Source organism: Accipiter gentilis, chromosome 2 (genome assembly GCF_929443795.1).
Source record: "Accipiter gentilis chromosome 2, bAccGen1.1, whole genome shotgun sequence".
NCBI classification, from domain to species: domain Eukaryota; kingdom Metazoa; phylum Chordata; class Aves; order Accipitriformes; family Accipitridae; genus Astur; species Astur gentilis.
The window spans coordinates 8,980,111-9,005,699 of NC_064881.1; the positions used below are offsets into that span (position 1 = coordinate 8,980,111).

Below are 25,589 nucleotides of genomic sequence, written 5' to 3' on the forward strand. Positions count from 1 at the left end.
GTGAAATACCATGGGAATTTTCTCTGTAAATCTATGCTTGCACATTTTAAGTCTTCATGAGACTTTTTAAAATTCTGATTTAATTTTCTTACTTGCTCATTCTGGTATTTAACTGCTTGTACTTTCGGGTTGAGGCAGCATGAGGAAATGAGCAAAATGTACTTCCTATAAATACAGTGAATTTGTGCAATCAGGATCTAGGGAGTACACATATTAAAACACATAGAAATCAGGAAACAAAAATTATTAATTGAGTTTCAAGTTGAGGAAGGAGGAGATACTGTGTGCATGGATGTGTGAATAGCTCCTGTGGAGAAAGTAAGGGAGCTTGGAGATTCTCCCGTGACATGACAAGAAGGGAGTTAACCTCTGGATGGATGGGATAAAAATTGAATCTGCTCATTTCTCTCCTATCCTCCACAGACGAGAAAAAAAGAGGTATTATGACTTTAAGACTGCTAGATGCTTGTTAAAACAAAGACTATTGGAGAGAAAAGTGTTATGGTCTCCAGGAGTTCTCCCTGGGCTCAGGTAATGATTTAAATGTCCATTTGCTTGGAATGAGATGCTATAGTAGTTTTCTATGTGATTATTATTGCTTCGATGTTTTCTGTGTTTACGATACTGCTTAGTACCTGACACTTTCTGTGCTTTTAAAGAGGATGAGTAATGTTGCTCTTCTCAGCTAACCAGAGGCAAGTTGTGCACTGATGAAATGAGAGAATTCAGCAGGGCTCTGTACAGGTGCAGTCTGCAATCATGCGCAGAACTTCTATAAAAAGTTTTTGCTGTAGTGATTATCATCGCCTTATGATGAGCAAGTTGCAAGCAGTAGTTGTATTTCGAATAGTTTTTCTTTTTGAAGAGGCTGAAAGGTAACTTTGTTACCATGTGTAAGCACTTGATTGTTGGGAAGAAAAGGAACGTAGACCTTTTAATGTGTTCGGCTTCTAGTTGTCAGGTGTTTTTCCTCTCGAGTTCAACGTTGCAAAAACTTGCATTTTTTTCCCAGTACGCTTACCACAGCATTGGAAGAGTGAAGCAAGCTAGCTGTTAGTTCCTCACCTAGACCAGCGACCTTGTGCTTTTTTTCCCTTTTGGCCCCAGTTTTATTTCCTGTGGTTGCAGTTACTGTTGAAGTAGTTTGTTGCTGCTAACCGTAAGGTGGGTCCTACACCTAGCGGACGGGCGTGGACAGAGATGGACGGTGGAGTCCGCTGCGTGCTTTCAGAGGCCGATGGAGCATAAGTCGGCTTTGGCTTGGTAAGCCTGCGGCCGTATTTGTATCGCGCCTCGGAAGAGACGCGGGTGCGCTGTTCGCCGCTAGCGCAGGATCACCTAGAAGAGAAGGACGCTTCCTTCTGAAAAAAACAGCGCACGGCCATCGGGTGGCCGTCGTGCCCCTTTCCGGCCGCGGCGCCGGCCTGCGGATGCGGTTCCCGGGTAGGAGGCGCTAGGCGCTGCCGGTAGCGGGCGCCTTCGGCAGACCTCGGCGCTGGCTCCCGGGGCCGGCCGATCCGGCAGCTCCGGGCTTGGCGGGGCAGCCGGAGCTGTCCGGGAAGGGGCCGGAGCTGCGCGGGAAGGGGCCGGCGCCTCGGGGATCGCCCCCTTCGGCCCCGCCCCCTCCCCCTGGGCCCCGCCCCCGCTGCTCGCGCGCCCTTCCGCGCTCCCGAGCTGCTGCTGCCCTGTGGGAAGTGACGCGCTGCGTCAAGCGGAAGTGACGGGCTTCGCGTGCAGGCCCGGACCGGTGGGGGGGGGTTCGGACAAGATGGCTGGATCTACAGGTTTGTGAGGGGGGCTCGGTGGGCCTGGGGCTGGTGCGGGAAAGCGGGCTGTTGGGCTCGTGCTCGGGAGGCGCCCCCGCAAGGGCCGGAGGGGTCTCCTTTCCCGGGGGGGGTGGGGGTGGGGGTGGCGAGCTGCCTGTGACGGGAGCGGGGAGGAGTTACCTTCTGACGGGGGGAAGAGGGAAGCTACAGCGGCGCCGGGCCGGGCTGTGCTCCAGGCACGATGCTTCCCGTCTGTAGGGCAGTGGCACCCCAGTGAGAGCCTGGCCTAAGGGGTGAATGGTGGGAGAAAGGGCTCCGGTTTCCGTAATGAACGTAGTGGGGTGCTGATGAAGCGAAGACTTTGGCTGCTGAGGGGTAGGAATGGATAGATGCGTGTGCGTATAGGGAAGGGAGGAGATGTCACTAGCCTGGTAAAAATGCTGGAGGGAAGGGATTTGTACTAAAGATTTGTACCAGTGTACCATCTAGTGAGTACAGAAGTCGTGGTATAGTAGTACCTAAAGTAAAGGATTGACTCTTTCTCCTCTTGATGCAAGGGAAGAGGGGTCAGACCTGTGTTGTGCTTTAGGGCAAAGGTACTTCAGTTTGATGGCGACTGCAGCATGGTGGGGAAGAGGAGTGAAGCATCTTGCTGCCTTTCACTAGACAGACATTGGAGCCAGAGGGGCTTTCTTGTAGGCAAATGGAAGGGCAAAGAGCTGCAAGTCATCTCGGGAATCCCGTATCGGTAACCAGTATAGCATGTGTTGAGCATTTGCACGGCAGAATATTGTGGAAGGTGGAGGTAAAGAAAAGGACAAGAATGTTGCTTCAAGTACTAAATGCAGAAGTTTAAGCAGCACAATTATACTGTCTCAGTTTCATTTCATGAGAGGCTTGAAATACAAAAAGACCTTTCCCCAGTACAAAAAGGTGAAGTCTTCACGGCCTCTTTTCCCCTCCTCTCACCCCTGAGACTTTATAAGTGGGATTGACAGAGCTCAGGATAGAGGAGTGACTTGACCTCAGTGGTCAGTCTAGGGTGAACGTTGGCCACTAATTTATACTTCTGCTCCCAATCCACTGGATCATTGAGCGATTGAGACTATAACAAAACAGAAGAAACTTCTGTGTATTGAAACTGATCTTGGTACCTTACTGTTTATTTTGTGAGAGTGCTTGGGCAGATTTTATGCAGTAGGAGAGTCCGTTCCACTTGGTAATGTGACTTCAGGGATGTGGGATTTACAGAGTGGTATTTGGTAAGGTTGCAACAAATTGGGGCATAGAGTAGCTCTTGCAACTCTGTGAAAGAGCAATCCAAAAAGATACATTATTGCCTATGATAAACTGAGCTAGAATGGATGTATTAGAGAAACTTTAAGTATTTATTTGGTGTGGATTACTGCATTTTATTTTGTTAAATTTATTGACTTCCTGGTGTCTCAGTTTAAAAGGACTTTATTATTAATTTTATTATGCAGCAAATCCCAAAGACTTCAGCTTATGTCTGGGTTCTAGCCTGGGATTTCATATAATGCACAGGAAGTAAAGTTGGTTTAGGTCATGTGCATTGAGTACTGGCATTAGACATCACAGTCTATTCAGTCTGGCCTAGTGTAGAATATCAGTTACTAAAAATTTGTAAAGAAAGCTATTTTATTCCTGCAGAACATTCAACTCTATAAGAAGAAGTATTTTTTTTTTGACTAAACTTTCTTAGTTTTACTGCTATAAATGCTCTTCACAGTCTTACATGTGATATTTTAAAATCTCCTATATACACTTACTCAGTGTGGTTGTCCCAGAAATATAGCCACATCTAAAGTTCAAAAAAAGTGGGGGATGTAAAAAACTATTTATACATGTATCGGCTCCAAACAGTGTAAAGTGCTAGTACTGCGTGTATGCATTGTTCAAGAAATGAAATCATTGTAGTAAAATGAAGCGAGCAGACAGAATCATCAACAGAACTGCTGGGAAAATTAGTCAGGGCTTCTAAAGCAAAATACTTATTCCTGTGGAGAAAATACTGTTGGCTTTTTATTGGTATATGCATAGATTTGGGTGGGGGAGGAGGGGTGTTCGTTTTGTTCTTTCCACATATTATGCAGAAATTTAGATTTTTAAGACTTCACCCAGAAGAACTGCTCTTGCTAGGAAGCTGTGTTATACTCATTTGTGGAGGAGGGAAGGGAATGATTTGCTATAAACGTAAGATTTAACTCTACCTAGCTCTGTGAATTTAACCTGCTTTTGCTATAAAGTTCAACCTAATCCTTATTTATTTCAGAAAAAATGAATGTTTTGGTTGCATGAAGTCCAGGAATGAAATTCTAGCCCTAAGGAAGTCAACAGCAAAACTTTTACTAAGGTCAACTGTCTTAGTTTTATCCCAGAAATTCCTTTCCTGGGGTCATTAGTTCTTTGAACAATAACATTAAAAAGTTATATGCCTTTAACAACAGATAATTTAGTTTGAAGATAGCTGACTTTAATGTGTGCTAAGGAAACTGTGTTAGTCAGCGTTGTGGTGTTGTTAAGTATCTTACCTGCTTTCTAGAATCACCTTTATTGACTAATTTTACATGTAGGTATTGCATGTCCTAGAAATGGATGTTTGTAACCTGCAGTTTGATTGATCTTCTGGTATTGTAACTCCTTCTGCTTGAAGCGGGAGCTAGGTTGTTTGTGTGGGTACTGCTGGAGGTCTGGGAAAAAACAAGTCAATTTTTTAAAGAAGAGAACAGCTGTTGTTGGTATAATCAGCCAATTTCATATTGGTTAGCTGGAGATTCATTCTATTAATCTCTTTGAAAATACAGAGTAGAAGATGTAATTAAACATAGTTTCAGGTTAAGAGAAATAGTTTACCAAAGCATGCCATTTAAAATCTCTTGTGTAACTTGAGAAAAAGAAATAGGTCAGTAACATCATTAAAAGGAGTTAATTCAGGAGTTAATTTCTGCAGTTCCATAATTTGGGGTTTACTTAAAATTACGTTATGTGTATAGAGCATAGATATATCTATCTAAAATGTGGATATTCCCTAAAAGCAGTGATCACTTCACTAAGTGGTTAGAATTTATGAGTGAAAAGATGAAAATTAAAGCAGCTGTGTCTAATACTGTGCTTTAACCATGGGCTGCTAAAGCTTTTGTCTACTTCCTCTTCAACTGAGAGCTTCAGTAGCTTGGGAGAGGGTGAATAGGCCTAAGTTAATGAAAATTCCCCTTGGTTTGCTGAAACTCTGCACCCAGGGAAAAAAATTGACTGATGTACAGTCAGCAATTATATGTGATATTCCTGATTTACTTCTAATATGCAGTCACAAGCAACCTTTTTTGAAAGTGTGCTTAATGTCTTCGAAGGAGCACAGCTAGATCCCAAAAAAGTATTTTTTTCTGTAAAATCCATACTTCTGATTTCCTGATATTCTAACCTTTAAGAATGAATTGACTTCTTTGTGTGACTTGCGTTGCCCATGCAAAAATATATTTCCCTTTGAATTTATATATGATCAATTCTTTGAAAAGAAATGGCACAATGCTCAATGTCAGTGCCTTGTTTTCTTAACTTTGGTTTTTCCTTCTATTTGCAAACATTTAGTGGTGGTGAAAGCAGTTCTAAGTATGCATGACTGCAGTTGTAAGGAAACTGGTATTAAAAATGAAGGGCTGGAAGTGGCCTTGAGTGCATTCAGTCTAAATCCCTAAGCTGTGAAGGAAGGACTGACTGTATCTTACCTGGTGATTGGAGTTTTTGTTGTTGCTTTTGTTGTTGCTGTTGTTGTTTTGGGGGTTTTTAAAAACAAATTCTTTTGTTTTTAAAGCTTTTTTTCCTAAAATCCTCCATTGAAAAAGATTCCATAGTGTGAGATAGGGTTTTGTAATACTTTCCCTTAAATACTTTGCAACTCTTACCCATTCCAAATCAAGCTGATGTCTCTCTGTTCTCTGCTCAGTGGGATAGAGATTGATGGATCACCATACCCTGTATGGAGACTCCTAGATATTAAATGCCACTCAGAGGAGTACTAAAGGAATTTATTCATAAGTGGGAGGTAGAAGTAATTTTTTAAAGACTATTTTTTCCATACAGGAGATGGTATAATTTAAGCTTTTTATCTAGAAAACTTGTGTGTTAAACTCTGCACAGGTAGGTAGGGTTCTCTTTTCCTCTGACTTGTTTGATGCCTGTTTCTTCCCTCTTTTTTTTTTTTTTCCTTGTGGAGGAAATAGTTGTCTGGTTTTTTTTATCTAGTATGTTTTACCTTCAAGGTTGTATTACTCCCACCCTTTTTCTCTATTATGCCTCCATCACATTGTTCACTTATCCAGAACCTGTCCAAGAAGGCAGTTTAAAAACTGTTTAGAATTTTACAGTCCTCAAATGTTGTTCTTTGTATTTATAATGTTAGCTCTGTAAGCACAGGCTTCTTGAAGCTGCAAGCAATCAGACAAAACAAAAGAAGTAATATACTGTATTATGCGAGGCAGCAAGCACTCTGTGTGGGGCATTTTTCCATCCTGTCCTATGCACAAGGAATTGCAACTGTGATTGTTCTGCCTGCTTAAAAACGTCTTGGCAAGCTGCAAATAATTCAGATGTGCTTCAGTTGGGTTGAGAACAATGTAGCTTACAAATGACTTTTAAACTATATATAGACCATCAGTTCTTTCCAACTTTGTGGCATATATAGGCAAGATACTCTATTTCTTGTCGGAGCTTTGCCTGTACCATTTTCCTGTCTTTGTTGCTGGTATTTTACAAATCTGTCTTTAAATACAAGCCCCAACTTAACATCTTTCTGCCACGAGTAGCTGTGTGAGAGTATGCTCACAGGCTAAACATCTTCCAAGATAAAAAAGTGGCCTACTTCATAATCTTCTATTTATTTAAGAATTTGTTTGAAATTGAAGGATGTTATCAGGCATAGTATTAAAGCCCGTTATCCAAACTATACTGTACAATCCTGGAAAATTTTAGCCAGGATGAAGATAACAACACATGTGGTTTCAGGAAGATACGCCTTTCAGCAGTTGGAGGCAGATGGTCCATACTGTAAATCTAAGTATGGATAAGAAACCTTCTCATGTGTGAGTATTAGATTTCCAAGTCTTATGAATAGTTGGTGGAGTTGAATTACATGCATATTTGTTAGTGTTTGTGTTTGCCTTATGGAAGATTTTTCAAAGGCAGTGTTAAGTATATGCTGTGAAACTGTTCAGGCTCATTTTGTTGACAGACCCTTCCTCCTCTCTCTGCCTACTCTTACATGTTTTTTCCTAGACTATAGCTTGTACTTCATCCTGACCAAAACTTTATGTAAAGTACTAGATCAATTTCAGCTACTCATGTCAGTTAGGTTTTGTTGCCTTGCTGTCTCAAACTAGCCTGTGGGAGCCTCAGCACAGATTGTGGAAAGACAAGAAGGTGTTATGGGGAAAGAGTTCAAAATAGTCTTGATTTAAGCTGTACTCAGAAGGATTTTGCTATATGCTATCCTGCCCAAAAGAGTGTTTTTCTTTGTATTTGTCATTTGGAAGACACTAATGAGATATAATTTGAACAATATTTTGAGTAAAATCAGTACATCAGTGCAAAAACTTATGATTGTGAAGTTGTCAGACTGGTTCTGAATAACATGAGCTTCTGTTTTACAGCCTTTACAAAAATGTGTGGTGCTTAAAGTACATGACTCTAAATCATTTCTAGTTAGCATTTTGGAACAAATGAAACCTTCAACACTTAGAATTTCAGAGCTTTAAATTAATTCTTTATTTCAGAAGGATGAGAAGCTTCAACTAGATTTTAAAAAAAAAAATCATCAGAAAAATTACGCCTGACATCTAGATAGACTCAGTATCCCTTTTTTAAAAAATTGTTGCATTAGACACATTAGACACTGCACAAAGAAAAAAAAATTCCTTCCTTTCATTGCACTTGTGACTATTTGTAACTGGATAGTTAAGTACGTTTGCAATTTGCTTGAGTAAATCAAAACCATTTTTCCCAGTACATGTAAAAATAGTGTCCTTTACTGAGGATACCAGTGTACTCTTAGTGAAATGTCCAGTTTTTTTCATATAACTTAGAACTTTTTCAAGGAAGAAATTGTAAGCTTGCTTTCTTCTCACTGAAGTGGAATATGTAATCATGTAAATATTAAATAATTTGAACTTTTGAGTACCATGGCATAAAGAAAATAGGCTGAAATATGATTGTCACAAAATAATGTAGAAAAATAATTCAATGGCACTTCTTGTTACTAAATATGTGGTGGCGAGTACATTTGCTCATTATATACATTTGTGTATGCCTATGTGTATAACTGAAAGAATAACGATGGATAACATTATTTGTTTTACATAGATAAAGGATCTTTATGTTTTCCACTGTGGGTGGGTGCTGAGTCATGTTGGAAAGGACCTTCATAGGAGTCTTAGAACAACTGTTTGCTAATCAATGACTTGTAACCCGTTTTAGACGGCTTTACAGCTTTGCTAAACTAAATCCTTGATGCTACTCTTGTTATCTGGGTCACACATTGTATTCTTACTATTTATTAAAGCAGACCCTGTGAAAGCCATTTGTTTCATGACGAGATATTGGCCTCTGATGGGTTCCTCTAGTGTCCCACTCCTCCTGTCCCTTTATCTGAATTTTTTTTAATGTCATCATACTTTAAAAGATAGCTTAAAAAGTATGTATTTTAAATGCTTTTTCCTCTCTGCCAGCACAGTCTCAGCTTTAAAACGAGACTTTGAAAAATTGAGCCTATATGCCATTATACCTTTCCTTTAGCCTTTTTTGCCTTTATGTAGCTTTATGTTCTTAATAGTGGGGTTAATTTGTACTAAACAAGTTTGGGGTCTTTTTTTAGCTTCTGAGGAGAGAAATTGGAAAGATTTCTTTGTCTGATAAATTCTTGATTCCTTAAACTGTTACATCACAATATTGCTGGTGGTTTTTGAAGTGACGGGTATCTTTTCTAAACGCTCTGTACTGGCTTCCTGCCTTGCGTTGTTTTGTACAAAATTGAAATAGTAATAAAATTCTCAATTTGCTAAGCATCACAGTGTGTCATTTTTCATAATCTATCATTTCATGTACTAAAACATATGGGAAGATAGTTGAACCATTTAATCTCATCTGTGTTTCACTCAGTGGTTGCCTATAAAGAGTTAACCTTTAAATCGTAGTCAGCCTTCACCAAAACAGCTTGGGTGTCAATTGATGAGCTATTTACTGACTTAACTGCTTAGTTCCTGTACAGTTTTTCTTATGGTTAGACACAACTGGACATGCAGTGTCTGACATAACTAAAGTCTGGGTTAACAGTGGTCTTGTTTATAACAAAAAATCTTGCACTTAAATTTATCAGTCTGTATTATATCTATGCTATTAATATTGATGCAAATTTGTAAAATTAGTTTTAAGCAATTTACACCAATTTTCTTTTGGGACTGCAATCTACGTTAGTGTTTTTTATACTATAGTTTTCTATTGGTGTGATAACTACTTTTTGAGTGTTTTTTGGATGAGGTATTTTAATTACTTGTATGGAAGCTTTTCAAGATTTTGGGTTTTTTTTTTTTGCTAAGAGCTTGCTTATGCTTTCACTGTTTTGTAGTCTAACAACATTTGTATCTGTAGTGGAGCAAGCTTCTTCATTAGTGCAATTTATATGAGTACCATTAGTAATTCGGTGCCAGCAACTGTACTCAAGATGAGCGTATTTGCATGAAAATGCAAAGATAGAGTGAAACAAACTGCAACTGTTGTTTAATCCTTGCTAACAAAGTTGAGTCCAGTTGGAGTTTCTCTCAGATCTGGACTATGTTCTGTGGGTATCTCTGTGTGCTTCTTCTCACTGAGGTAACTGACATACATATGACTGCTCTTACACTTTGTTACTGTTGTACCTTGTACAACTTTAGGATGTTTAGGGTATTGTTGCTACACAAAAAATGAGAGTGAAGAGGGCATGTGGAACTTGGACTGCAGGAGATGGTGAATGGAGGTTTTTCGGTGAGGCATGAACCTTGGTAAGATGGTGCAGAATGGGAAAAATTTGCTGGCATTTGTGGGAAATGGCTTGTCCATGGATGCTGGTCAGAGGATGGAGCAGCTCTCATGAGTCAGATAATTAAAGGCAGCCACATCTCCTGCTGCTGCTTTTCTGAGAAAGGTGAGTGAAGTGAATCGGGTGACAGTGGGGAGCAGGGAAGGAGGGGGAGAGAGGAGTGGCCATGAGCGTGGTTAGAAGTGAATAAAAACTAAACAGATACAATATTTTCTTGGAGGATGTTGACCATCACAGGAGTCCTGTCTGCAAGGCTGCCTTCAGTACATAATCTGATGAATTATGGAACAGAGTTGGTAGAACTCAGAATTACTAGGAGCAGTTAGCTCACTTCTTTCTGATTACCTAAGAGGCAGGATAAGAGAAAAGAAGGGAGAACTTAGGTGAAGATGTCTTAATAATGGAGTTATTTGTTCTGCTAGTAATTTCTCACACTTAAAAACATAATTAATAAAACCTAAAATTGCACGGACTTTTTCCTATGAAGTTATACATTTGGAATGCTCACTCTGCTGGAGAAGTCAAGTTCAAGGTCTTGCCGTTCTTAAAGTGAAACCAACAGCAACTGAAACACATTGAATAAACTGATGTCACTTCTTTAGTCTTAAGAGATCTCTCACTTCACATCAAGATTTGTGGTTTAAGCCATTTTAATATATGTTTGTAAATCAGATATGTGTTTATGACATCCCAACTGCTAATGCCTAGAACTATAGAAATTAATTTCTTCCCTTCCCACCCCCCAAACTAAACAAACTTTACTACTGTTCATATATTGAAAGCTTTATTGTGATTTTCTGGTGTCTAAATACACTTTTTTTTTTTAATTAAATGTAAACTAGGGCATTGTAAAGCAAACTGGTATTACCACCTCTCCTTCCTTGTGACGCTGTCCATCACCATATACTATGTTCTCTGTTTTGTGAGTGCAGCTGGTAAAATATATGTGAAGGATAAATGAGAGAATGGATACCACCAAATGCTTCTGAGGTGGGCTTATCCTTGAAAGTGGGACCTGACAGGTAGTGGACCATACTTGTTCTTACGGCCTTTCCTTCCCGAGTTAGTAGTCTGCCTGCCCCTAAACGTGCAAGTAAAAAGTAAGTTCGGTTTTCCTTTGAAGACCTGTATTTGGCAGGAACCCAAAGTATGAGATGGAACAGCTTAAGTTGTATTAAATGCAAATTTTACCACAGTGCAATTAGAACTACTGCTGAAAAAACAGGTCCATATGCAAGTATCATTCTCTTTTAGAATGTATCATTTTCGAATATTATTGCTGGTAGATAACTGACAGTGTCTTAATGTTATGAATATGCATAATGAAATTGAAAGTAAGGGGGAAAAAAATCTGCTTCTGTAAATCTTTGTTCTGTCTTCAATAAAATCACTGGTTTTTTTAAACACTAGTGTTTGTACCCTACCCTAAAGATATAAATACCCCTGGACCCTTCCAGACCATTTCCCCTCAGCCAAAACGTGCATGCTGTATTGCAATAAATGACCAAGGCTTCTGCTGTATTAACATAGATTGTCATTAGCTGCCTTCTTAATATAAGCTATATGTAGAATGTTTATGACTGTGGCTAGACTCAAATATGAATGAAATTGTTATGGAAGTTCTTTTCATGCAGCCTAACTTTAGTTCTGAGCTGTGTCTGTTAAGATACCAACAAATGTAAGGTTTCACTTAAGTGAAATGAATAGAAATTATCACCAATGTAATTCTGAAAAGGAATATTACTTCAGTTAGCTTTAACCAAAAGGTAGGTTTTATGCTGAAGGTTTGTAACTTTCACACTGCTGTGACTGTTCCTTGGCTTCTGCTGGGAAATGTTCCTCAGCAAGAGACATATCTTCATAAGAAAAAAACAAAACCCCAAAACTGATGAAATGCATAGTTTAACTTTCAATGCAGTTCATAGTATTGCACCTCCTTGAAGTCTTCCAACCTGTGTGCTTCCAAGTATTTTTTTTTATTTTAAATACTGTAAAAGACAAAAGTTAACTAGTTATAGAGTTCCTACGTAGTCAAATACATCATGTTTTATATAAATATATATATGTCTAATTTTAGTTCTGCAAAGAAGCAGAATAGCCCATTCAGTTCTTACCAGCTCTCCTGAGTACAGGTGATTAATTCTTGTGAGATGGGCCTTTTCTAATTTTTTAGGATTGTAGCAAAACCAGCTCTAAAATATGATAAATATTGAACACATTGAATAAATGGCCATTTGCTCTATATGCATTCATTGATGTACATCTATTTACTTGAGCTGTGAAAACTTACTTGCTACTCATCTCTTTCCTTATTAGTCATCTTGTTTAGTTTGGTTGGTTTTTTGGGATGAATAATTTCATTTTACATGGAAGTGGATTTTTACCTGATTATGTCAGACTTATTTTTCTGCTTGAACTTATTCCTAGAAATTTTCCACAGTTAAGCTTAGTTAGGTTAATCTTCATGAGTTTGCAGATCTAAACTGCTGTTGCTTACAGCTTTGCCAGTTGCAGACAGTAATGACAAGGCACTGTTCAATTGATCTGACACAATGCATATTTCAGACACTAGCAAAATGGAGAAGAAAGCATTCAAGATTGCTTTTGGTTTTCAGGGGTTGCCCATGATTGATTTTGGAAACACAGAGTGCTCTGGGGTCTCTGTTATCTGCTGTCATTTTATGTCATGTATCTGTACTGAATGGCTTTAATAAAGTCCTCCTGTATTCTGTTATCATTGATAGAAATGCATCTGTTTGGTTTTGTGTGACAAAATCAGTGATGACTGGAATGTTCCTGTGGAAAATATACTTGCATGGTATGGATATTTCATCCATACCTGCTAAAATTGCTTAGTACCTTATTCACCAACCTGATCAATGTATACAGGCAACATACTGCTGCGAAATACCTTCATTTCACCATTTAAGATAATATAGTACTTTCCCAGTTTAAACTCAAAACTGTTAATGCAGAATACTCTATTGCCCAAATTTCATTGCTTTGGGACATACTTGCTGAAGGAAAGTAGAGAAAAATAGTGTAGAGTAAATGTACCTTTATGAATACTACTGATAGACAGAATTATGAATTTGAGTTTTACTGAAATATATCGAAACTTGGTTGGAAAGCAGTTCACAGAATTCGAATATACCCATAATTCTAAGACTGCAGAAGTTTCAGTTAACAAATATCAAGATGTATCAAACCCATTTAATGAACGTACAGTTTTCTCAGTACAGGCTCGCTGTCCATTCGGTAGTGCATCGTTAGGTTGATTCACAGATTGAGTTCCGCAGCAGCAACTGGATGCTTTCGTAGTTCATGGAAAAATATGTATAGCTTTTCACTGAAAATGTCTATTTGCCTTGAACAAGAATCATGTTGTTCTCTTGGTTATTGGAAACAGTGCTTTTACTGTGTATGTAGTAATGTTCTTGATTTAAAACAAACAAAAAGTTCAGTATTGAATTGCTGCATTCCACTACTAATGGTGGTGATGGCGTTCTTTTGTAGACAAAACTCCCATGTCCAACTTCGTTAATAGGCAAGCTACTAGAAATACTTTTGGTTTTTGAAGCCAGGTTACTGTGATCAACCTCAGATAGTTATGATGTAATTACAGTAAATCTGGTACTGCATAACCTGATAGTAGGTTCCTGATAGTAAGTCAGCCATTTTTTTTGGTGTGTTTTCACAGAATATTTTACTAGGCAAAAGAGTATGTGATGTGAGCAGGGTAGGGTAACTGGCAAACAAAAATATAGATCATGTTTTTTAAAATTAGGTTTTTCAGAGAAGAGTGTCTTCCAAAATTTTAATTCCACAGGAATATTTTTTTCAGCCAGAACAGAATATGTTAGCATGTTACATGCTCTGGCCCTCTTTCCTTTCTTTTTTTTTGTGTATTGCCCATTTCAGGGCTTATTTAAGGCTTTGGTTGTTTTATGTTCTTTTTGTGGGTGTGTGATGTGGTGGTGGTGTTAGTACAGTATTTCAGTTTCTTGCTTTATTTTGTCCAGGGCGAGATGACTTCTGAATTATTCAGGCTGAAAGGAACATGTTATTTTCTATGTATTTCTCTTTGGAATTTTTTATTTCTTCCCCTCCCTACCCCAGGAGAAATTGTATTATGGCTTAGAATTTGCAAGGCTGACATCCCTCCCCCCTTCCCTGTCCTTAAAAAATACTTACTTTTCTGCCAGTCTGAAACTGTTCAATGGGGTTTGAGAGTTTTTGTTACCAAGCTATACATGCTTTTTCAGTTCCCATTAGCTGGAAGTTAATGGGCAAAAGATAACTCATACATTCAAAATTGTTTATGCTACAGACTTTTCCTGACATAGCTATCTCAATCACAAAAACCAGCATCCCTGACAGTATCCTAGAAAAAGGCTTCTGGTATGGATGTAACTTTCAGGAATGATTGATGCCAAAAGCTAAGGAAGATTTTAAGACAAACAATGCTGGTATGGATATTGTAATAGACAATTATTATAAAAAATAGTTGTGGATATGACAGAAAACCTCACACTTTAGGCTCTGAGCCAATCTATGAAGAATTAGGGTTATGGCTCCCTTTTATAAACGGCAGGGAGACGTGTAGAGTGTAGGTTATCCCACTCTTGCCTGTTACGTGGCAAAGAATCATTTGATGTGCAGGGAGCTTGGGACTCCCAGCTGTATTTGAAGGAGTGTGTCTATGTGAACCGTTTAAAAATGTGATTTAGTGTACCCCGTGTGCTCTGTCAAATTTGACATAAGTGCAATTATGTATTCTGTCTTCATGCTGATTAAATCTCTGTACTAGTGGGTGATCTGGCATTACCAGCTGTGGAACTGTGTCTTGACATACTAGCAAGAGCAGGTCCATCCAGGCAATTCCCCTTTATTGCTCCAGTGAAAGTTGTTGGTCCTACTAAAGGATACTGAAGATTCCCCCCTTTTCTTTTCCTGATTTTTTTTTTTCAGGTTATGCAGATTCTGGATAAAAGCATAGCTGTGACTTCTTTTCTAACTTGTCCTGTGGGATAGTATACTTCTTGCTTTTATTAATTTAGTGGTTTAGAATGTGATGACTGAGGTAGCTCCATATGTATGAAAGTAGACCCTCCTGCTTAATTTAAGTCTTTATTTACTGATTCTGCTTTTATTCTTTTCTCATTGTTCCAAGGTTTTAAATTCGCTGTTAACTTCATGGATTTCCAACAGGTAACCAGTTTCTGTAGTCCAGTTTCATGATTAAATTTATAAATTAAAAACTATTGATATATGTAAGCATGAGTGGGTGGTGTTTGTTTTGTTTAAGTGAAATATGTTTACCTCAACTCTTTGTGAAAACTTGGTAAATACTGTTTGACAGTTCCTGTGTACCATTTTGGGGGGTCAGGAGGTATTTGTCAGTAAAATCCCTAGCAAGGTAAGCTTTACAGATAAACTGAAAAGTGGTTGGGGGGTGGTTGCTTTTGTTTTGTTTTCTAATCTTGATGAACCCAGCTGTATTTTCACATGGAGAGCCTTAGTGCATCATTGCAAATAGCTGGATGCAGTGCTGTACCTAGCCTTTAATCACAGCCTACTCAGTGGAGCGTACCACTCCTGCAGCTCTGCCAGTGATAAAATCGCATGACTGCTTTAATCCCCTTCACTTAGGAGGGAGAGGTTTTAGCTGAGGGATGTCTGTTGCAGGGAGTAAAAACAACCTGTCTTCACTTGTCTGAAGCTGGTTAGTGGTCCCACCAGCAAGTGGAGTTGGGGACAACAATATTTGGCAGGCCCCCATGGTGGTGAAAGGCTAGAGACATTTCTCTCTTCAATTGCCACTACTTGTTCCAGAAGGTATACCTGAGGTCTGGTAGTCAGCTGAAGAATGGGGGTGGTTTCTGTAATTTCCTGTTGCTGATGAGCTGCAAACTAGGACAGAAGGATGTTGTTTCATTGTCCAAATTCTGTAAATGGAATACTGATTCATACTCAGAGTCTGTCAAGGAATATTTCAAAGTTTTTAGCAAATATTTGAAGAATTGTATTGTCTGGATTAGAGACAAAACTGCAAGTTGCGTATGCGTCATTAACATACAGTTGTGCCCTCCTGGTATATGTGAAATAGTGAGAAAACCAAGAATTTTTTAATTTATACTAGGAGCAAACTTGATTTCCAAAAGATCCAGACCATCATTACCTGATACTCTAGATAGTAGGTCTTGCTGTTGTTTTACTGGGAAGAAGGCACCATCTGTACCAAGAAGGTACATGTGTTCTGTTCAAGCTAGGTAGATTTGTATTATGTAAAAGTTACAGCATGACCGAAGAAAACATGTAGAGTGCAATAGTGTGCGCAAATGCATGAGTGGATGCTCAGGGCAGCATTAGCATTTAATTCCAGTTCATTTTGCTGGTAGTTTCTAAGACTGTAATTACAAAGGTAAGGTTTTGTGGTTTTTTTTAACCCACTGTGTTAATTTGTTAAGTATTCCATGTCACTTGTCAGAAATCTATCAACAATGGTTTTCTAATAAAACATTCAGTAGTGACTTCAATTGAAGTTTGAAGTATTGAGGATAAAACATTAATAATATATGCCAGGGACATAGAGGCAGTTTAGTAAGGGGTGGTGGTGGTTGTTTTTTAAGCTAGGAAATAGTGACCTGGTAATCCTTTGTTGCAAAAAACTCTAGTAGACATTTCTAATTAAGATGTGCCCAGCTTGTTGCTCTGCCCCTCTGATATCAGTTGACAAATCAGGGTATCTCTTTGGAAATAGGGTAGGAGAGGTTGTTGTCCAAATCTTAAACATAGAATTGCATAAAAAGAAAGATCTTGTGCGTTTCCTATGAACTCATAAATAAAAGTATAGAATATGTTTGTGGAAGTGAACTAAATACCTTAAATATAGAAGTGCTCTTATGAAATAGTGGTTTTACCTTAATTTATACAATCATTTCTGGTGTCCCCAACCCAAATGTTTTAGGACTGTGTAAACATCCTGTTTGAATGTATCTTTGGTCCAGTTTTAGCTGAGAATGAACTTTTTTTTTTTTCTGGGAGTTTTTTAATGGGTTGGAATCTCAGGATAGTGTGGGGGTTTTATTTGTTTGGTTTTGTTTGTTTGTTTTCAAACACTGGGTGTTTTGATTCTTATTTTTAACTTCAGAGCAGTATTTTGCTACCTAGTTCTAGCACTGATACAGATGTTAGTGTAGGGAACCCGGCACTTTTCTGTCAGATGTTTTTGTCTCTTTCCAGAGACAATCTTTCCAGAGTTCTAAATTATTTTCTGGAGATGTTCTGGAGATTTCCCAAGTCCTTCACTGCTCCCCTTGGACAGTTAGGGGAACTAGTGAGCACAGACAATGTAGTGGAAAAGATGCGATGAACACGGGACAATCATTCATAAGGGGTTGTTATGTTCTAGTAACTGTCATCTACAGTTTTGTGTGTTGAGTACACAAAAAGCTCCCTCATCCCCACACCCATGGTTTTGCAAAGGACAGCACTGAAAGACAGCAGTCAGCTCTGGCATTTGTTGATCCTTCTTCCTGAGTCAATTCAGTTGATTAACTGGTTGGATTTGATTTTTGCCTAGAGGAAAAACAGCTTTTTGCTAAATTAGTGTGCCTGGTTAGTGCAAGAGCAACAGAATTTTGGGAGAAGGCATGGAATGTCTTTGGCAATGAGCAGTTGAGTCATCTCAGCTGCACTGAAAGGTGATAGCAGGTGATCAGAAATACTCTGTTTGCTACTGTCTTTTATGTGCTTTTTAGAGAGGTAAACTATAAATCAGAAGTTCTGCAGTCCAAGCAAGAATTCTGAGAAATGGCGGATTTAAGCCACTGGAGAAGTCCAAGATAATAATTGGATGCTAAAGTACATGGGTTTTGGGGGTAGGGGTTGTTTGGCGTGGGGGGTGGGTGTTTGAGGTTCCATGTACCGGGCAGAAGGTAATCAGTCATGTGATGCAAACCAAGAAGTTTAGTAAAAGTTTATCCTCCTGGTTTAATCTTTCCAAATTTTTTTTTAAAGATTAGTGTTAGCCTCTTACTGGCAGACTCCATTCCAGAGCATGTACGAATCTGAAACAAAAGTAAAAACCTTGTGCTCTGTAATGTGATAGAAGCATGATTGTCAGTTCCCATCCCTAGTCTGAATTAGATATGTAAATGTACAATCTAATGTTAATAAGTCAGGATGGGACCAGAGGAAGGGGCAAATGAATTTCAATGAAGCTTTTTAAAAAGGATCTATGCTAAAGTATTGAGAAATGGTCTGCTCCTTGATGCATTGTGCTAGTCCTTTCAAGTAATTGTATGTGAACTCTTATCTGTGAAAATAAGCTACCTGGGTAGTTTAACTCCATTAAAACATATTTTTACATCAAGATTATCTGAGTTTTTGCTGCCATGGCTGCACTTTCATGCTAGTACTTGTCAAATCTCTGTGTGAGCTGGGCTGGTTTGTTAAGCTGTCAGGAGACTAACCAAAATGTATAATTTTCTGCTCAGTTAGCAAGCTGAAGTAGCTCATTATGGGCTCAGGTGAGTGGCAATACCAAAGCAGGAAGGAAAGTGAGGCCATACATGAGCGATTTAATTTCCTTGCAGTGTCCTCATACTATGCTCTTAATGCTTTTCCCTGGGAATTTGGAGAACTTAGAGACAGTTGTTTCTGCAATTTTTAGAAGCCTTTCCCTAGTGCGTGTTATTTAAAAAAAGTCTAAGAGAAACTGTATTTATGCAAGATAAGCTATTGGAATAGTTGCTGAAGGGTATGTTTATCTATACTGGTCCATATGCATACGTATTGACTAAATAACCTTATTGTATGCTATAGGTCTTAATTTTTTGCATAGAGACAGCTTGGAATACAGACTAGGGTAATGTAAAACCTGAAATTCCAGTGACTAAACTGGTATGAAAAACAGCTTTCTTTGACCCCCATCTTTTTTGAACTTGCATACTATGTATATTCCTTGCTAACAACTTTGTATGCACCCAGTCTTAGAGTTTTAGTTTTATAGAGTACCTGGATTCTTCCAGTACAAGAAAGGATCTCTACTAAAAATCATGAAAAACACTATAGCTGTAAGTAGCTATAAGAAAAAATATGTAGCTATAAGCAGTTGTAAGAAAATTAGAAGTTTTATTGTATTGTAAAATTGCTACCACATACATCATTCTGCATATTCTATTTTAAAATAAAAGCATACCATGATTGCATGCACGAGTGTTAATTTTAATTAGCTTTGTTCCCTACATCAGTGCTGAAATACCATTTTAGCTTCTGTGATGTAAAGCAATTAAGCATCCACTTGTTTAATACCTATCAATATCTGTCTGTTTTCATGTACAATAATCAAAATCCAGTAATTATGGTTCAGTAAGTGAATATTACTTGACTCTCTTCAGAAGCAGTTCATCTTCATATGCTGTTGTGAATAAGTCATTAACAACTTAATCAGTGTTTCTGTGCTTCTTATTTTTTTTCTCTGTTAAGTGGGAATAATAATCACTAGATTAAAAAAGACTTGATTTTTAATTTGTTTTCAGATATTAAAGTGGGTTTTTTAAATCAAATGAAATCAAGTGAAAATGTTTCACTTACAGTTTACATTTATTGAGATAATTTGTGTTAAATGTTGCATTCTTTAATTATTTTTGGAAGGAATTTGCTATATCAATCTTATGTGTATTCTAGTTGAGTAGAACTTGACAGACAGTGAATTGATTTTGAAACATACTGGCTCTAAACAGTACTGTGCTTGGGAAAGACAGTCTGAATTAAGCCATCTCAAACTAAAGAGAGCTCTCGTTTTCTTTTTTATAGTCTGTATTGCTATCACTTGGTAGTAACTAGCTTCCAGTGATGTGGTTACTTGCTTCAAAACAATTTGAGTGCTAAATAAATTCATGCAGGAAATACTTGTTTGGCTTTGAAAGTATATTCAGCAGTTGCTAGTGCATAACATATGACAGCAATGATATTGTTTACCTTTTCCTTAATGTGAGCAGTATTAATTACATTCTTCCTTTCCTCTAGTTAAAGTACCTCGTAATTTTCGCTTGTTGGAAGAACTTGAAGAAGGACAGAAAGGAGTAGGTGATGGTACAGTAAGCTGGGGCCTTGAAGATGATGAAGATATGACACTCACCAGATGGACAGGAATGATTATTGGGCCACCAAGGGTAAGCGTGATAAATTACAATGTTTTTCTTAAGTTTGTAGGCAATAGAAAATGCAAAAAAAAAAATGTTACTTTGCTACATTGTAAAGGAATTAGTTAAGATTCAATGTATGAAGTTATACAAACACTGTATATTCCTGTTAAGAATTCATCACTTCCTGGCACTTTAGTGTTTCCAGTCTGGCCTCCCCCATTACATGTGTCTTCAGCTGTCTGTATAAGCCAGTTGTAGTTTGAGACTTACTACTGAGTTGGGAATATATTCAGTCTGTACTTCCACCATTACTGCACATAAGTGTACAGTGATAGTACAGTAAACAGGGTAACTGTCTTTCCACAGTTTATCATATGTGCCTAGTAATTTCAATTCTGTAGTAAACTGGCAATATATTTTCAACTTTCACAAGTTTTATCAAATACTCTTTCAGTATAGCAGTTTATGCATTTCAGTTGAATTATGCCTAAAGACCAAGCAGTTTTTAATTATGTCTAGTAAGATAAAATACACAAAGTTCAAATCCTTCTGGCCTCTTAAGTTCTGTAGAATGTCATCTAGGCTATTAAAACCTGCAAGACAAGTAATCATCTCTCATGTCTTTTGAGTATCAGCCTCATCAGATACAAATGGACACATCTTGACTTTTGTGCATGCTTTCTCATGAGTTAAATATGATACAAAAGATCACTGTGTAAATCAGAACTTTAAATGAGTATATGCCAAGTAGCTCTAAGTTAGCATGTGTCTTTCACTGCTACCATGAGGTTACTATCGTGTGTGTCCTTCAGTGCTACAGGTCTTATTGGAAGAATTATCCAAGACAAGAGATGAGACCAGAACTTGGCCTCAGTGAAGATAATGTCTTCCAGAGTAACAGAATTTCAGAGTTAGATTCATTGTAATTCAAGCTCCTTTTGGAAGTCAGTTAGTTGCAACTTGCAGCAGACTGTTTTGAACATCTGCATAATTGTGCTGAGCTTCTAAGATTTGGGTACATTTGAGAGAGAATCAATTTAAAATATAAGCGTAATGATGGTGTGCTTTGGATACTAGGTTTTGTGGAATCACAGTGTTTGAATACATTTTGAAGAAAGTTTGTAGTCTTACGTGTTTTGAAAAGAACTTGCAAATGTGAGCTAAATAAAGTAGTGTCTCCCTGACTCTCCAAGCAGCCTCCAGAACTGCCTGTGACTGGTTTCTGGTTCAACCTAAGGTAGATTCCGAACACATCTTTGAAGGGAGCGATTATTATGTAGGAGCCCTTACGGTTTAAAAAATAAAAATAAAAAACCAAACCAAAACCAAACTGGGATGCACTTTTAATTCTGGTCATTTTATATTTCTGTCATTTTATTTTCTTTATGAAGGAGTGCATGCAAGTAATATTTTGGGCCATTTCGGGGACATGCAGTCTTGTTGATAGAATGACTTGCAGTACATGGCGGTTGTAGAAAGTGAGAGCCAGTGGTGGCACCTTGAGAAGAATTTTGCATATCCAGTTTCAGGGTCTGTAGAAGATGGGTGTTTTTGGAATTGGCTGAGTTATGCAGACAGTGTGCAGTTAGGCAGAACACAGAGAAAGTTGAAATACTGTCCACAGCATGAAGTTCTTCACATACGTGGCTTCTCTAGAGCTGCGCAAAAATTGCTTATCAGGTTTTTTTCTTGCTTTGTTTGAAGGGAGGAGGGGAAGATTCGTTTTGGATTAAAGGAAACACTTATGTGACCCCCTAAAAATGGAGTTTTAGGCTTTTGGGGGAGCTGGCCAGGGCTGCTTGGCTTGCAGTGAAACAGTGACTTTAAAAACTGAGCAAAATTGAGAAGCCACCTAGATGGGAATAAGGGAACGAGAATGAGTGCTGTTCTTAGGATTTTTCAGAGTTGTGAGCAGTGTGTGTGTGTATATATATATATTTTGGCCTATTTCTACTGTAACTGACAGCATCACTTTCTGGGCAAGGAAATTGTTTTATCTGGGTGAATAATGATAATTTTTATTACTGTGTTTTCTTGTGATGGTAGCAGCTATGGTACCTGTACCAGGACAAGATTACTTTTATTGGGCCTTTAGTTTTTAATGGGAAAGAATAATAGAAAACCTTTTTTCTAACAAAGGGTGTCCTGCTTTGCCTTGTTTCTTTATGATCCACTTGCTGCTCAGTCTCTGTGGCTTCTCAAAATTATGGGACACGGTTAGGGTGCTTCAGTAGTCCTATTTCCAATCTGCCTTTTAATTGACCACAGAGTGGACTGTCATTTGATAACTTGACTGTGTGGTTGATACTTTTACTTGGAGAGAATAACAGCTGGCTGATGGAGAACAGCTTAAAGATGTTCTTTTGGAAAGCTGAGAGGCATGTTACTGCTTTTGATTCATGTTAGCTGTATCTGTTATGCCAGTGGAAAGACAGGTGTAGAAACTGGGTTTATCTTCCTTTTGGAGCAGAGGCGTGTGCATCAGTGACCAGCAAAGCCACTGATACCTTTTATTGTGCATGGCCCACTTGACAAGGTTACAAAAAAGAACCATATTCGTTTTAATTGTGCTTTCTCAAAATATATTTGCACTTAGAATGATCTGTTCCATGGTCACTTCGGAGTGATGTTTTCTGCAAACTAGCTGTCACTTTACTGTCCAAAGTTCATAAATACTCCAATAAACCAAGCAATCCTCAGCTGTGGAAGTTTTAGATATCTTCTGGAGTGTTAATTACTTCCAGAATATGTTTTTTGCAAATACTATTTTCATCTTGTTCTTGGTTGTGTCTTAACTGTTGGGTTATTGGCATCTTCATCTTTCTCCATTTCCAGTTTTTTTTGCAGTGTTAGATAATTTTTTACAGGGGAAAATGGTAATTTTCCTAAAAATTATTGATTTTCTCTCAGCCCCCTACTGTGCCAAAGTTGTTTTGGGAATGCAGGTGGGTAGGAAGGATAATAGAAAATATGAAGTAAAAGAAGAATTGTGTTCTGTTAAAACTTTTGTATGGTATAGTCAGTAAGTAGTGTAATTTATACATATTCGTCAAGTAATCAATATAACCAAAACAGTGGAATATCAATCAGTAATCCAGGTACATTCAACTGGTATGTAATATTAACAGGTTTATAATTATTTCATATTTCTTAATATTTATTCCTCTTGCCTTTGCTTTTCTTTTCTTTTTAAATTTATTAATATTCAGGTTTCAGTAAGATGCATTAGTCTGTCTCTTTGCTTTCTAGACAAACTATGAAAACAGAATATACAGTCTGAAAGTAGAGTGTGGACCTAAATATCCAGAAGCACCTCCTACAGTTAGATTTGTAACTAAAATTAATATGAATGGAATAAATAATTCCAATGGAATGGTAAGTTGAAATGGTAAGATCAACCATGTTGTTAATCTGTACTATAAATTATTTCTGTGAAAAACCCAGGTGAGGAATATGCATGTTGGACAGAGCTTTCATATTTAAATTTTACAATATAAGTATTTGGTTTAAATCAAATTTTGGTTGCCTACTACTTCAAATCTTTAGGTATTTACAATATGTTAGTGGCTTTTAGTGGCTTATCAATGAGATGAGCATTATTTATAGTATTGAAACAGTTGTTTCTTTTAAATGAAGCTGAAGATTTTAGTTTTGAACAGAAAAAAAATAAGTGTTTAAGCCATGTGTAGGTATTTCCCTTGTAATACTCTTGTAAAAGAGGATTAGATTGATATTGTAACAAGAGTATTACAAGCTTCATCCGATGTTTCTATTAATTAATGGAGGTTATTACTGATGAGTCTTGCTCTGGATGTAGTAACTTACCTGGAATGAACCAATGTATTTAAACTCTTGTTTTCTTTGTACTGGGTTTATTCAAATCCAAGGTGATTCTGAGCTTCAGTCTTAAGATCTTTTGATATAGATGGTAATCACTTTCATTTTAAAGATCAATTTGCCGTAAGTTACTTTCACTGATCCTGCACTTAGAGGGGGATGAATTCAAGTACATGAGCAATGACAGCAGCTCAAGGAAGCTTGTTACCCCATTATTCACTAGATACTTTAATCCTGTGACTAAGTCTGAGGTACCCCATTGCTCAGTGAAAAGAGGTGTGAGCCATCTTGTATTTACAATGGTATATGCATATATCAGCAGGAAATACAAGAATATATCGCACTTGTCTGTGTGTATGTTTGTTTTTAGTGAATGCAAAGTAATCAGTTAAGGTAATACTTAAAGGTGAGTCAGAGCATCTTTGGATTTTAAATATTTTGCAAGATCTAAAAGAAAGATGGACTTGCATTTGTGTCATTAACAGTACTGAAATGTGAAGCTTTAGCATCAAAATGACTGTAGCAGAGGGAGAGGTTCTCAGGGGTTCATTTGAGCTGTTGTAGGTGGTAGGGTGGTGCACTAGCCAGTCATCCAAAACCAGTGGACTAACACTTCAGAAATAATCTAAAATTAATTTGGAGGTACTTCTTGCATAGCTAACAATTGTAGTCTAACTGAAGATCTTATTAAAATTGCTATCTAAAAACCAGCTGTTGCCCTCCATCGCAACTGTGGCTTGTTGCCTAAGTATATGTGTCTGTTAAGAGGTTGTGACTAGCAAAAGCTGCCAATCTGGATGCAGCAGAGCTTTTGGTTTGTTTGTAATACTATTTTCAAACCTCTGCCTAGTAACATGTATTATTCTGAATCACTAAAGAAGTATGCTCTCATTGCTTCATCTGTGCATGCCTCAGAGTATAGGTGTTGGTTTCTGGAAGCAGAATCTCAGACCTGCAGAGCTTGAATGCTCATGTTTACCGGGCCATTTGGCTTGAGCTTCTGTTTGGAGAAGTCTACACTCCCTCAGCTTGCTGAAGAGCAGTGTGAATACCGTGACAGGAAATATGCCTGATCGTTATAAAAGCAGTGTTAAAATCCTGTCATCACTACATGAAAATTTGGGTTTAATAAGTTTATAAGCTTGTACAAAACCTTCATTCAGTTTTTGCCCCAACAGTTTTATAAACAAGTATATTTTATGAAGGATTTGCTATGCAAATGCATAACTTGTCTTTTTAATGCATTTAAATAGGACTAGATATTATTTTTAATGAAAACAGTTTTCAAAACTAATGAATTTAAAACACATTCATTATGTAATTTTTTGTGTCCATTGTCCTGATAACCTAAAATGCAAGATATTTTGTCATTGTGCTCACTAGAGTTGTGTTCACTACAATCTGTCAGATAAACCAGGGGGCATGTTCAGCATCCTGCAACAGTTGCCATTGCTGCTTCCTGTTTTAGTACCTTCTTGTTTCTTTCAAGCCACTCTTCCACTTTCTGATCCTCTTTCACTTAATAGATCATAAGCGGTTTGCTGCTGTCGTGGTTTAACCCCAGCCAGCAGCTAAGCACCATGCAGCCATTCACTCACTCCCCCCCACCCAGTGGGATGGGGGAGAAAATCGGGAAAAGAAGTAAAACTTGTGGGTTGAGATAAGAACGGTTTAATAGAACAGAAAAGAAGAAACTGATAATGATAACACTAATAAAATGACAACAGTAGTAATAAAAGGATT

General features: G+C 37.9%; 1 protein-coding gene across 4 annotated transcripts in view; it reads left to right on the forward strand.

The window, feature by feature from the left end:
• Positions 1-25,589, forward strand: part of UBE2V2 (ubiquitin conjugating enzyme E2 V2) — a 36,889-nt gene that overhangs the window by 5,029 nt on the left and 6,271 nt on the right. For 2 of the 4 annotated variants that reach the window (XM_049827880.1, XM_049827891.1), the window contains exons 1-3: positions 1,664-1,784; positions 19,891-20,036; positions 23,259-23,384. In XM_049827880.1, coding sequence (XP_049683837.1) covers positions 1,769-1,784; positions 19,891-20,036; positions 23,259-23,384 — 288 coding nt within the window. In that variant the 5' untranslated portion in view covers positions 1,664-1,768. Of the gene's footprint in view, positions 1-1,663; positions 1,785-19,890; positions 20,037-23,258; positions 23,385-25,589 lie in introns of those variants that run through there. The other 2 variants (XM_049827883.1, XM_049827900.1) reach the window with 2 other exon arrangements.